Below are 14,701 nucleotides of genomic sequence, written 5' to 3'. Positions count from 1 at the left end.
CTCGGGAGGCTGAGACAGGAGAATGGCGTGAACCCAGGAGGCGGAGCTTGCAGTGAGCTGAGATCGAGCCACCGCACTCAAGTCTGGACGACAGAGCAAGACTCCATCTCAAAAAAAGAAAAAAAAATCATATAATAGAAGAAACCAAATATTAGTAAATTTGAATGAATATATAAAAGTGAAAATTACTACAAGTTAAAAATACTATATATATATATTATATATTTTTTTTTTTTTTGAGGACAGTCTAGCTTGGTCACCCAGGCTGAAGCTGCAGTGACTTGTGATCTCAGCCAACTGCAGGCCTCACCTCCCAGTCTTAAACATTTCTCCTGCCTCACGGCCTCCTGAGTAGCTTGGGCTGGTTAGGCAACAGCTCCACCATGCCTGGGCTAATTTTTTGTATTTTTAGTACTGAGAGAGGTTCGTCACCATGGCTTGGGCCAAGCTTGGTCTCGACTTCCCTATAACACTCAGTGATCCACCTGCTTGGCCTCCCCAAAGCGCTAGGATTACAGGGCCATGAGCTTATGTGCTCTCTCTTCCTTGTCTTCATAGATTAATATTGTTGATATATTAATGGAATAGCTCTGTTGCGCAAGTGGCTCAAGCCTGGTAATTCCCAAGCACGTTGGACGGCCGAGACGGGTGGGATCTCGAACGGTCAGGAGATCCGAGACCATCCTGGCTAACACCGGTGAACCCCCGTCTCTACTAAAAATACAAAAAAACTAGTCCGGCGAGGTGGGCGGGCGCCTGTAGTCCCAGCTACTCCGGAGGCTGAGGCAGACGAGGGAATGGTGTAAATCCGGGGAGGCGGGAGCTTGCAGTGAGCTTGAGATCCGGCCACTGCACTCCAGCCCGGGCGATCAGAGCAAGACTCCGTCTCAAAAAAAAAAAAGAAGAAAGAAAGAAAGAAAAGAAAAGGTAAATCATAAACTGGAAAAAAGATTGCAATGTACTTAAGAGTTAATACCCTTAATATATTAAGAAAATCAAATTTGTAAGAAAAAACTCAATACATCAAGGGAAAATATATACATTAAGAAGTGCATGTAAAAGGAAGTTCCATATTTCAATTATGAAAATTGCAAATCACGATTAAATTTATAATATCCAGTGTTGGTTAGGATGCATGAAAACAGAGAAACAGGTGCTGTTGATGGAAGTGCATTTTGGTTTAATTTTTTGGAGGGCAGTTAGAAAGTAACAAAAGTCTTAAAAATGTCCATAAAATGGACCTTACAGATGTCCACCTGGTCGTTCCACCTCTAGAAATCTGTAAGACAAAGAAATAATTCAGCCGGGGACGGTGGCTCACGTCTGTAATCCCAGCACTTTGGGAGGCCAAGGTGGGTGGATCGCGAGGTCAGGAGATCGAGACCATCTTGGCTAACACGATGAAACCCCGTATCTACTAAAAATACAAAAAATTAGTTGGCTGTGGTGGCACGTGCCTGTAGTCCCAGCTACTTGGGAGGCTGAGGCAGGAGAATCGCTTGAACCCGGGAGGCAGAGGTTGCAGTAAGCCAAGATCACGCCACTGCACTGCAGCCTAGGTGACAGAGCGAGACTCCGTCTCAAATAATAATAATAATAATAATTCAACACAGGGTCTCATTCTGTTGCTCACACTGGAGTACAGTGGCATGGTCACAGCTCACTGCAGCCTCGACCTCCTGGGCTGAGGTGATCCTCCCACCTCAGCCTCCTGAGTAGCTAGGATTACAGGTGCACACCACCAAACCTGGCTAATTAAAATTTATTTATTTATTTATTTATTAGTGATGAGGTCTCGCTATGTTGCCCAGGCTGGTCTCGAAACTCCTAAGCAGCATCATTTTTTCTAAGTGTTAAACTGGCAATAACCCAAATTCCCAGCATAAGGGTTATGCATAAAATATCTAGCTCTCTGATGAAATATCTTCAAAGAATATTTAATGACCTTAAATCTCAGACAAAAAGGTAAGGGGACAAAATGAAGAACCTATTTCCTTCCACACAACCCCAATTTGGAAAAACACATGTGCAAGTATACCCATGTTAAAAGTATAGAAGAAAAAAAGGCTTTAAGGAAAAAAAAAAAAATAGTCATGATCTAGGGTGGGAATCGCGTTATTATTCCCAATAATTTTATATATTTTAAAAATATATAATTTTGTCAGGGGAAAACGTTATGTTGCGGAAATTAATTGATCGAGTGATAAGTCAATCGACAGTGTCCGATGACTCATATAATCCCACGGTTCGAGTCCCCTTTAGGCCGCAGACGTTTCGAGCCTTCTCGGGTGTCCAAGTAGCGCATCTGTACAATGAGGGGTAATATACTAGATTACCTGAGGTCTTCTTACTGTAAAAACACCCATGTATTAAGGTTTCCCAGTGGAATTTGGGGGCCGGGTTGACTTCGGAGCTGGAGCTCGCAAAGGCCAGGGCTTCTGCAGATTCTGACGCTTTGTAGACCCCCACTACCCCGTGCAGCCGCACTGCAGGTTTTCTTCTCCGCTGGTTAGATCACATCACCATGGGGGCTTCTGCTCCACGGCGAGGAAAGGCCAGAACTGCTGCCTTAAATGCGCTTTTGCGTCATCCAGCCACAGCAATGCCCACTCCAAACTGCTACTTTTCCAGGTGTGTTTGTCTAAATATACCCCATTTACAGACTTCTCAGGTGCATCATTACCAACAGGACGCTCTGCAGTTTGCGAACCACCTCAGACAACTCCAGGTTCCTAGCATAGTTTAAAGGATGACATTGTGAGCAAAGTAGCATCAAAATTTGAGATATTTAACTCTCACATTCTAACCATATACCTTTCCAAGGTCTTGTAATACATGCAAGTGTGGCAAAACGAGCACTGCGAGCCAGCCAGGAGTCGAACCTAGAATCTTCTGATCCGTAGTCAGACGCGTTATCCATTGCGCCACTGGCCCCGAGCTAGTAAAACTTTTTCCGCGAGGGCTGATCACCCTTATGCAGTATGAACAGGCTTCCGGGAACCAGCGATCCATTTTGCCCCGGCGCCACAGCTCCCGCTGCTCCGCCTTTCCCCGAAACGCGCTCCACCAATCCTCAGCGGCTTCGTCATGGCGCTCTTCGTCGCACTCCAACCCGCCGTATCGGCGGCATGTCTCGCGTGCTCTAGCTCGCACACTAATTTGTCCTCTACCGCCTCCCGTTAAGGCCGGCTCTCTTGTGGGGCGGGAAAAGGGGTGGGACGAGGCTGGGCGCTGCGGCCGCCGTGCCAGGGTGACCGGTAGCGCTGTAGCCGAGGTGGCGGCGCGGGGCGGGGCCGGCGGAGAGACAAGGAAGGAGGTGGTTGTGCAGGATGGCGACGGCGGCTTACGAGCAGCTGAAGCTGTGAGTCCCACGGGCCGGAGGGGCGGCGGGCGGGGAGGCAGCTGCGGGCCCCGGCCTCGGGGAGGGCTTCTGAGTCCCGGGCGGCAGATAGGGTGTGGGAGCTCCTAGCACTTACCGGTCTTCCTCATCCGGCGCGGCCTCTCCTAGGCCTTGCCCGAATAGCCATGGACCGGGAACCAGCGACTCGCCGGCCTTTCTCCACCGTGCTCGGCCCCAGCGCCCACAGCTGAAGAGAGAAGCTGCAGACTGGCCTCCAGCGAGCGGGGGTCGGCGTTATGATGCGGCCCTTCAGGGCACGCTTGTCCCCACTTTCTATGGAGAGCTAGAGACTGAATTTATCTGTATGACTTAGCAGAGAAAAAGAGTTTTCTCTTCCTTAACGGACCTAAAACAGCGGTTTAGAGTCTACACACAAATCAACAAACCTTTGTTTTGGTTACAGCCTATCTAGGTACTGAAGCCTGCCTGACCACTTTTCAGTGTGCAGAAAAAATTTAAAGTACAGTCAGTACTCTTAAGGTCCTGAAGGAGTTTACTTTGGTTTAAATTTTAAACATCTCCAGCCAAAAGCAGGTTCTTAAGTCTATGTCGACAGCCAGAGGCTAATCTCGAGAATTCTGACACTGCAAAGTGACTTCTCGGTAAATCCAAGTTCTTGAGTCTTTGATAGAGAGGCTCTGGTTGTTAAGAGTTATAAAATAAGTGCTTTTAAGGGCTTTGGTTTGTCTTGGATTAAAAACAACATGTATTTATTTCCCTTAGTGTTACCCATTAGCATCCACACTTTTCTTGTCTGTGAATAATTGTACTCACTTCATGTTCTACTCCTAGGCTGTTTGAAAATCTGGTGGCCACAGCCTGGGAATATCTGGTAGGAGAAACAAATGTAATTTTTAAGTAGCTTATCTATCCCTATATATAAGCTAAAATATCTTGGCACTTAGGCATAGGTGTCACATTTCCTTTGCAGGGAAATGACCTCAATATGTGGTTTGGGCACCTCTTATGCTCCTCAGACCTCAAGCTCGTAATAACTTTCTGAAAGATTCACTGGAAAGTTAGAGGTGCAAAATTCAGAGAGAGGGGTCATCTATTCCACACTGTGTGTGTTGCAGAAAAGATGATTGCTTTTTCTACAGTCCACCTCCGTGCCATTTCTGTTTACTGTAATGTTCTTTGAAAACCCTAGCTGCACGCTTCCCTCCACATTTTCCTCTCCACCTTTCCGTATTTTCTCCCAGTTCCCCTTTGCAAAGTGCTTACTTTGTCGTTGGTGAAAGAGTTCAAGGAAGTGTCTTCCACTGCTTTTCTGGCCAGGCCACTGTCACATGTGCTCTGCTAGCTAATTAGGTTATTGTCTATCTGATAGGCACTGAAGGGTTTAATGTGATCCTACACCAGGTCTCAAATGTGTTTAAGCAATATGGAGCCATGGCTTGATGCAGCTTAGCGTGGCAAAGATTGAATAGGATGGAGAACTTGAGAATTATGATTGTTTTTCAGCTGCCAGAACACTAAATTTAACCAATTCAGACCTTAAAACAAACCAAAATCCTCTGAATACATAAAAGAGAAAAGAAATTTGTCCCTTAAGTGGTAAGAATGATGTTTTGTATTGATTTTGTGAGAAGTGGAAACTCTTAAATTATTTGGGTGATAAAGTCAAACTGGGGTTATGTGAAACTCATTTTCTGATTTGTCAGTCCTAGCTTTTTTTCCCCCTGAAAAAAAAGTTTTGAGTGTTTCTGTAAATGTGAAGGTATAACTTTTTTGCAACTTTTTCTTTACCAAGGGGTTTATGAGTTAGAATTTCCGTTTCTATTCCTTCCTTTTGACTCTTCCTGCTCTGAGGCTGTGTTGAGGGTTTTAAATGTGGCTCCTGCCCTAAGGAGTATTCTTTTTCGGATGCATTTAAAAGTGAAATTGGTTTCTGTATAAGAATTGGTAGGAGATAGTAGCCATTTTAAAAAATGTGTCTAGAGATGTGTTTTAAGAAACATCCATGCAAAAGAGATAGTTCGATTATTTTATTACAAAAGGATTGCTACAGGATTTATTTAAATGTTGAAATGCTTGTTTTTTTCTTTTGTTTCGTTTTGTTTTTAAAGAGATGGGGTCTCATTCTGTTGCCCAGGCTGGAGTATAGTCGTTTGGTCATAGCTCACTGCAGCCTCTAACTCCTAGTCTCAAGTGAGCCTCCCACCTGAATACTGTAGGCAGTTGCAACACAGTGGTAAAGATTTGTGTATGTATACATACATAAACAAGAAAAGGTACGGTAAATATACAGTATTATAAGCTTATAGGACCACCATCATATATGTGGTCTGTTGTTGACCAAAGCATTGTTACATGGCACATGGCTGTATTTTGTTTTTCCAACCAGTTTACACCTTATCATTTTCTTCTCTAGTCCTCCTCAGAACCTAGCATAGAGCCTTGTGCAGAGCAGCTTCTCAGTGAATCAACTGAGTGAATGAAAGGAACTTTCCAGTATAGACCACGTACTAGCACTTCAAAAAGAACACAGTCTAGGGTAATTTGGAATGTATCCATTTGAAGAAACACAGCTTAAAAGTCATTTCATGTATGTTATTGTCTTCACAGTGTCTCTGTGAGGTCATAGGCTGATATGTATCCTGTCATTGTTGAAAACAGTCTAATAATTGCCCTTGGCCACAAAGTCAGATCATACAGTCAAGCCATGCTAGAGCTAGCCTTGGAATACAGCTGGTCCAGAGTCCAGTGATCTTTCCATTCCATTTTGTTATCCATATCACCTTTTTTTCTCTTATCAGATTGCTCTCGCCTTAGTCCTCAGACATGCCAGGTATTGAAATGAGTCACTTACAACCAAATATAGTTGACATGTCCATATGAATTTCCATATATTTAATGTGGAAAACAGAATATTGATTTGCTCAGAATTTAAAATTCATACTTTTTAAACTTCTAGGCAGTTCTAAATATCTTGTTAGGCTCCATTTTTCTTTTTAAGTCATTTGTATAGGCATGGATAATGTCAGACAGTGATAAATTTGAAATTGCAAAATAATTAGACTGAAAATGTAATTTTTAAGCAGCTTATCTATCCCCATATATAAGCTAAAATACCTTGGCACTTAAGCATAGGTATCACATTTCCTTTGCAGAGAAATGACATCAAATGTGGTTTGGGCACTTCTTATGCTCCTCAGACCTCAAGCTCACTAATAACTCTCTGAAAGGTTCAGTGGAAAGTTGGAGGTGCAAAATTATTGGATACATTTAAAGCGTTTTTTCTTTTTTTTTTTTTTTCTTTTAAAAGGTCATTTGAAACTAGATGTAAGGCAGGGAATCCTTTAGATGCTGCATCAGGCTGCACATGCCTCTGAAGAATACTGTTTCCTCAGGAAATTGCCTTTTTTAAAAGAGTCTCATAACTGTGAGGTCATCAGTCAGGGCAGATACGATCCAACCTTGAAAACAGATGGAACCTAAGCTACCTTGTGATGTAGACACATGTAATCTGTTGAATATAATGAACATTTATATTATTCACAGAACTCTTCCGGTGGAGGGAGGGGTATAGGGCAGCCAAGGTTATTCTCATGAGTTTTAGCACAGATAATATGGGGTTTGTATCCAAAGCATTAGTTGGCTGGGAGTTCAGGCTGGTTCAGGCTTACTTAGGCTAACCTGGCCAGCCTAGATTAGTGCTAGGCTACATCAAATGGCTTGGTATGCTTGTTTGAAGTGCATATTCCAGGGCCCCACGTTAGGCCTACTGAGTGAAAATCTCTGGGGATGAGCCGTGGAAATCTGCAAGTTTAGCTATCCTCGTAGTTTTTATGCACTCTGAAATATTTTAGGGCAGGCCATACATAGCTGAGTTAGGACCAGAAGAACATGCTGGTAGAATAGAATTCTTTGGAAGATACGGGGCTCTGGTAGATAGTGCTGTGGATTAGAACTTCAGATTAGGTGGAATTTGGACCTAGTCCTGTGAAGAAGTCTGGTTGAGAGAATGGGTTTTAGGGTATTCAGGGAATAGGATGTAGGTGGGAACACAGAGTTTTGAGAAAGAAGATAGCATATTAGAATGAGTTTCTAGAAACACCAGCTGGTTTGGAATTGGGTCGTGCCCCTGGGGAATCTGTGATGAACTTGAGCTATAGGAGAGGCAACCAGGGAGGGCTCAGTGAGGAGGTACCCAAAGGGAAGATGAATGGGGGAGGTAGGAGCACCTTCCACCTATGAGTGTAGTATGCACAGGGGATCCTTCTTTACTAAATTCTTTTCTTTTTGCTCACCAAACCTAGTAAAATGTTGTGCCTCTGTCTTTGCAACCAGAGATATATTAAATTTGATCATTAAGACCTTGATTTTAATTCTTTTTTTTTTTTTTTTTTTTTTTGAGATGGAGTCTCGCTCTGCTGCCCAGCCTGGAGGGCAGTGGCACAATCTCGGCTCACCGCAACCTCCGCCTCCCAGGTTCAAGTGATTCTTGTGCCTCAGCCTCCCGAGTAGCTGGGACTACAGGCGTGCACCACCAGGCCCGGCTAATTTTTGTATTGTTAGTAGAGACGGGGTTTCACCATGTTGGCCAGGCTGGTCTTGATCTCCTGACCTCAAGTGATCCACCCGCCTCAGCCTCCCAAAGTGTTGGGATTACAGGCATGAGGCACTGCACCCAGCCAGATTCTTTACATAAGATTTTTGAGGGAATATGTTTTTGCTACAGTTTTATGACATATCACTGTGGTTCCTATGCAAAATAGTGGTTTCATTATTTTTAAAAATTGTGGTAAAATAAAACTTAAAATTTACCCTCTTAACTATTTTTAAGTATACAATTCTGGGCAATAAGCACATTCATGTTGTACAACCACTATCACCATCCATCACCAGAACTCTTTTCATCTTGTAAAAATAAACTCTGTGCCCATTAAACAACTCCCCATTTCTGTATCCTCCCAGCCACAGGCAACCACCATTCTACTTTCTGTCTCTATAAATTTGACTTCTCTAGATGCCTCATAAAGTGGCAGTATTTGTCTTTTTATGACTGGTTTATTTCAGTTAGCATAATGTCCTTAAGCTTCATCCATTTTGTAGCATGTGACAGAATTTCCTTTTTTTTTTTTTTTTTTTTTTTTTGAGACGGAGTCTCGCTCTGTCACCCCGGCTGGAGTACAGTAGTGCAATCTCGGCTCACTGCAACCTCCGCCTCCTGGGTTCAAGCGATTCTCCTGCCTCAGCCTCCCAAGTAGCTGGGATTACAGGTGCGTGCCACCACGCCTAGCTGATGTTTTGTATTTTTAGTCGAGACGGGGTTTCACCACATTAGCCAGGATGGTCTCCATCTCCTGACCTCGTGATCTGCCCACCTTGGCCTCCCAGAGTGTTGGGATTCCAGACCTGAGCCACTGTGCCCAGCCCAGAATTTCCTTTTTAAGGCTGAATAATTTTCCATTATATGTATGTACCACATTTCGTTTGTTCATTTGTTGATACACACATAGTTGGTTTCCACCTTTTTGGCTATTATGAGTAATGCCAGTATGAATGTGAGTATACAAATATCTTTTTGAAACCCTACTTTCAGTTATTTTGAGTATAGACCCGGAAGTGGAATTGTTGGGTCATACGGGAATTCTATTTTTAATTTTTAGTGGGTCACCATACTGTTTTCCCGTAGTAACTGCACCGTTTTACATTCCCACCCACAAAGCACCAGGATTCCAGTTTCTCCACATCCTAGCCAATACTTATTATTTTCTATCCTGGGTTTTCGTTTTTCCTTCTGGATAATAGCCATTTTAATGGGTATGAGGTGGGTAAGTAGTAATATTTTTGAAGTGGGCCAGTTTTACTCATTGATTTGACAACATTTTAAAGAGGTCAGTTGTCTGAAATAAGATGTGAATGTTACATGGGAGATAAATGTTTTCAGACACTAGAAAATCACAATGCCAACACTGAAAGAAAATAGAAATATTTGATGTTAATATTGTAATTAAACATACTGCTTTTCTTAAAATTTAACAAGACTAATTTTTTAAAAACACTCTTAAGAGCTGTTGAATCCCAGGTGACTATAAGATTAAGTGCATTTGTATGAAGTGTAATACCCATACTGCCTTTGTTGAATTTAGCTTTTAGTCCCATTTCCACTTCTGGGATACTCAAAATAATTAAAAGTAAGGTCTCAGAGAGATTTGTATACCCCCATTCATAGCAGCATTATTCACAACAGTCAAAAAGGGGGAATCAACTTAAGTGTTGATTCTTTCTTTTTTTTTTTAATTTCAACACTTTTTGTAGAGATGAGATCTCGCTATGTTGACCAGGTTGGTCTCAAACTCCTGACCTCAAGATCCTCCTGCTTTGTTTTGCTTTTCTTTTCTTTTTCTTTTTTTTTTTTTTAGACAGTGTCTTGCTCTGTTGCGCAGGCTGGAGTGCAGTGATGCGATCTTGGCCCTCAGCAGCTTCTGCCTCCCAGGTTCAAGTGATCCTCCCACCTCGGCCTCCTGAGTAGCTGAGGCCACAGGTGCATGCCACTACACCCGGCTAATTTTTGCATTATTTGTAGAGACGGGATTTTGCCATGTTGCCCAGGCTGGTCTCAAACTCCTGGGCTCAAGCAGTCCTCCTGTCTCAGCCTCCTAAAGTGCTGGGATTATAGGCATGAGCACTGTATCCAACCACTTTTTCTTTTTTATCCCGTGCTTGGACAGTAATCCTTAAAAGCAAAATAACCAACTGAATGAAGGTAGTCAAAATAGAAGCAATTATTATACAAGTATTATGCTATTTTGATATATCTTCTATAGTATGTGTGTTATTAATGGGAACCAGAACTCTGGGTAGATATCGAATCCTTTTGTCTTGACAGATACTTGGTAGGATTCTTGTTCAGTTAGAGTTAATAGTGAATTGGAGGCTATTGACCTCACCAGATAGTTTATATAGGACCAGAACCCTTGTTAGTATACAGTATTACTTTGAACCTTAGAGATCTGTTATTAGCAGTATAGATAATGACCAAATAATCTTGGATCGAATCTTGTTTTCTGAAATCCATTTCATAAAATAAGTAATATGATAGCTTGTTTGGTGAAGATTTAAAGACAAAAATAGCAATAAAACAATACACACCAGCAAAAATTACACTACTGAATGTTTACTTAATTGTTTTGACTGTAAGTGCTAGAGAGTTAAAGTTAATTTCACTGGCTTTTGAAATGAAGCCTAGGAAGCATAAAACATGTAGAATAAAATTTATTACATAAAATAATTATGCTTCAGATCAGTATTAAGATCAATACAAAAGTGGTGGGAAATGAAAGGAGAGGAAGAGAACAGTAAGGGCGTATATGTAGGTGCCTGTGAGTTAGGATGATACCTGCTGTTATGATTAACAGAATTGTGAGTCGTTACTTATAATTGCCATCCCTAGAAATGTTAATTCCCTGGCAGTCACTGTTCACGTTTTCATTGCTACAGTTCTTAAGCCTAGAGATACCACTTTCAGTGACATTATCAGAATAGCCTGATGGCAGCATCAGCAACTTAGATTCCAACAGCATCTCTCAGAGAGAGAAGATCAAGCAAAGGCCTCAGGACTTTTGAGCGAGACATCTCTACCTTGATCCATAATTACTCTTATTTGTATACTTGGTTATAATACATTTTTGGTGGGGGGGATGAAGTCTTGCTCTTGTCCCCCAGGCTGGAGTGCAATGGCACGATCTCCGCTCACTGCAACCTCCACCTCCTAGGTTCAAGCTGTTCTCCTGCCTCAGCCTCCTGAGTAGCAGGGATTACAGGCGCCTGCCACCATGCCTGGCTAATTTTTATATTTTCAGTGGAGATGGGGTTTCACCATGTTGGCCAGGCTGGTCTTGAACGCCTAACCTCATGGAGTCTTGCTGTGTCGCCAGGCTGGAGTGCAGTGGCACGATCTTGGCTCACTGCAACCTCTACCTCCTGGGTTCAAGCAAGCGATTCCCCTGCCTCAACCTCCCAGGTAGCTGGAACTACAGGCGTGCGCCACCACACCCAGCTAATTTTTTTGTTTGTATTTTAGTAGAGACGAGGTTTCACCGTGTTGGCCAGGGTGGTCTCGATTTCCTGACCTTGTGATCCACCCGCCTCGGCCTCTGAAAGTGCTGGGATTAGAGGCGTGAGTCTCCGTGCCGGGCCTATAATACATTTTTTAAAACTTATTTTTATTTCAATCTTATGTATGTGGTTTAAAAATAAGTAGTATACAAAGCTTATAATAACAGAGGCATCTGCTTTTTTAAGCAACTTCTGGTATTTTACTCCATATCTATAAAAATGCTCATATTAGGCTGGGCTGTGGTTTATGTGTAGCTGTTGTTCAAATTAAGCCTCATGGTATATCGTAATTATATTTCTTTATAAAATGTTTTGTTTTTCCTAGAATTAAAAAATGCCTTGCTTCTTTTTATTTGCTTGACTTTTTTTTTGAGACGGAGTCTCACTCTGTCGCCCAGGCTGGGGTGCAATGGCATGATCTTGGCTCACTGTCGCCTCTATCTCCCACATTCAAGCAATTCTCCTGCCTTAGCCTTAGTGGGGATTACAGGCGTGCGCCACCACGCCTGACTAATTTTTATATTTTTGGTAGAGACAGGGTTACACCGTGTCGGCCAGGCTGGTCTCAAACCCCTCACCTCAAATGATCTGCCCACCTCCACCTCCTAAAGCGCTGGGATTACAGGCGTGAGCCACCATGCCCGGCTGAGAAAAACTTTTACTTGCTTACAATGGAGATAGTTTTTTTCTGTGTGTGTGTTTGACTTTTGTGCTCTTATAAACAACTGATTTTATAATAAATACTTTATTGCTGACTGAAATGTGCCTATTAAGTTATACCTCCAAACTTGTATGTGGAAACAAGTGTGACTTTTCAGTTCATTGATTTTTGTCCAAATAATTTTCATTTTAAAGGTCTTACAGGTGAGGAGAGTTTAAATGCATTTATGTAAATACAGGTGGTCAGAGTGTAGGAAGGGTGAGCTATTGAGGGCATGCAATATGCATTTCTCTTTTGACTGTTTATTTAGATGCAAGCTTCGTGGTTTATGCCTAATATAAAAAAGTGGAGGAATTGTATTTCTGAGCTTGGTGAATAATAATCTTTTTATGTTAAAAATAGCATTAGTTGTTGAAGAGGTAACACACCCTTTATCTGGAGAAATAAATTATGGCAACTCTTTCCCCCACAATACAGCTGTGAACTTAAAAGACATAGACCTCTGAGTATTATGAAGAAAATGTATGTAATAAAGCCCATGGACTTTACTCTGGTCAAAACTGTGTCACCTTCCTGAGACCTTTTCTGAAACTTGTTAGTTTGTCCTAGATGTAAAAGTAAAGCAGCCAAATAGGAGCAGTGGTGATGGCTTTGTCAAGACACTAAAGACGATGGAAGTGTAAAAAAAACAGTATTAAAACTCAGTGGTGTGAAACCATTTAGTAAAATATGAATAATGCCTATATTTCATGGAGTCCCCTCTTAGTGCTGAGCATATTATATGAGTTCTATCATCCACCCTCACTTACCAGTTCTATCTCTTTTTATTGTATTTTACTTTTTTGAGGCAGAGTCTCACTCTGTTGCCCAGGCTGGAGTGCAGTGGTGCGATCTCGGCTCACTGCAACCTCTGCCTCCTTGGCTTAAGCGATTCTCATGCCTCAGCCTCCCCAGTAGCTGGGACTACAGGCATGCACCACCACGGCCAGCTAATTTTTGTATTTTTACTAGAGATGAGGTTTCACCATGTTGGCCAAGCTGGTCTCGAACTCCTGACCTTAAATGATCCACCTCCCTGGGCCTCCCAGGTGGTGGGATTACAGGTGTGAGCCACTGCGCCCAGCCTCTATCTCTTTTTAACGAAGAGAAGGCTGAGAATGGCAGCAAGGAATGAAATCCTTTCCTCAAATGAAATTTTAGATACCTTAGTGTTTGGGTCTCGAAGTGACAAAACTTTTAAAAAATTATTTTAAATGGAAAGTCTTTAAATTTTATTAAACCAGGGTTTTCAAAACATTTAGGTTTTTGTTTTTTACTAACCAGGGTCAATTTTGAACACAACAGTGTATCTGTGCCAGCCTACCAAAGGCTGATGTCTTCAAATTCTAGTAATACAGTATGGTGGAAAAAAAAAATTACAGCCTTTAGACTTTTACAAAACTAGTTTGAATCCCAATTCTGTGCCTACCATCAGTCAGTCCCCAAACCAACCACTGAAATTCCTGGCTCAGCTTTCCCTGGAATGTATTCATCACCTGCCGCATAGTCCCTAGTGCTTGCGTAATGCTTAGCACGAGGTAGCCTTTTGGTAAATGTTAATGACTTACACTTGGAATGCAACTTGTGCTTCCATAAAACATCTTCTGTAGATATGGACTGAAATAGTGGATTTAAAAAAAATGGCTTAAGACTACATGTCTGGAAGTTCTTTATATTTCTTTGGTTTTAGGACCTCTCACTTTGTTTTCTTTTTATAGCTTTATTGAAGTTTAGTTGACATACAATAAACTACACACATGGAAAAGGGAAGTGTACAGTTTGATAAATTTTGACATTTTTACACCCTTGGAACCATTGCCAGTGTTACAATAGTGAACGTATCCGTTACCCTGAAACGTTTCCTCATGCTTGTAATCCCTTGCTCTTCTCTCTTCCTGCACAAGTTGAACATATATGTGCCATATGATCCAGCTGTTCCACTTCTAGGGAGTTAACCAAGAGAAATGAACATCTGCCTTAAGACTTTTATACAAGAATGTTCCTAGAACCTTTTCTTTATTCATAGTAACCCAAAACCAAAGTTACCAAATAGCCATCAACAAATGAATGGATCAACAAATTACGATGTATCTGTACAATGGAATGCTATTTCAGTAATAAAAAGGAATGAACTGTTGTACTCAGGTTAAATTGAAGATTGCTGTATTTGAAGCAGATTTACTTTCTTCGTTGTACTGATTTTCCTTCACTTAGCATATCCCCCCAAATGAAGGAAACTAACCTAATATTTAGTTAGTTACAGATGAACCATAGAAGGTTGTAAGTTTTATTTGGATAATTAAGGATTGATTATTTTCAGAGAACTTACAGTAAAAAACAGTCAACAAGAGTTTGTTTTGCTGCAGGACATTTTTCTATAATGTCAAATAGCTTATACACAATTGGTAAATAGAAAATGATGTCCATGATGGTTGTGTGGGTTTGAATGAGATTTTTCATAGGCAAGTGGGAGTAGAATTAAAAAGGAAAAGAAAAAGCCCTCAGGTTGGCTGCTGCACAGATAGAACAGATAG

At 41.7% G+C, this 14,701-nt stretch overlaps 1 protein-coding gene and 1 non-coding gene across 5 annotated transcripts in view; one reads left to right on the top strand and one right to left on the bottom strand.

The window, feature by feature from the left end:
- Window positions 1–1,882: 1,882 nt before the first annotated feature.
- The window catches only part of SACM1L (SAC1 like phosphatidylinositide phosphatase), a 55,896-nt gene continuing 43,077 nt past the window's right edge, over window positions 1,883–14,701 (top strand). Inside the window, exons 1-2 of one of the 4 annotated variants that reach the window (XM_017855741.1) lie at window positions 1,883–3,361; window positions 4,193–4,232. Coding sequence is in view for 1 of the 4 variants with exons in the window: in XM_017855738.1 (XP_017711227.1) it covers window positions 3,330–3,361 (32 nt within the window). In the remaining 3 variants the exon portion in view is untranslated. The remainder of the gene's footprint in view (window positions 3,362–4,192; window positions 4,233–14,701) is intronic. The other 3 variants (XM_017855739.1, XM_017855738.1, XM_017855740.1) reach the window with 3 other exon arrangements.
- On the bottom strand, window positions 2,862–2,934 carry TRNAR-ACG (transfer RNA arginine (anticodon ACG)). The gene has a single exon. It is a non-coding gene; the product is annotated as a tRNA-Arg (tRNA).

This window comes from Rhinopithecus bieti, unplaced genomic scaffold, assembly GCF_001698545.2.
Source record: "Rhinopithecus bieti isolate Rb0 unplaced genomic scaffold, ASM169854v2 scaffold_39746, whole genome shotgun sequence".
NCBI lineage: Eukaryota > Metazoa > Chordata > Mammalia > Primates > Cercopithecidae > Rhinopithecus > Rhinopithecus bieti.
Note: the sequence above shows the minus strand (reverse complement) of the source record. Positions and strands in the feature narration are given on the sequence as shown.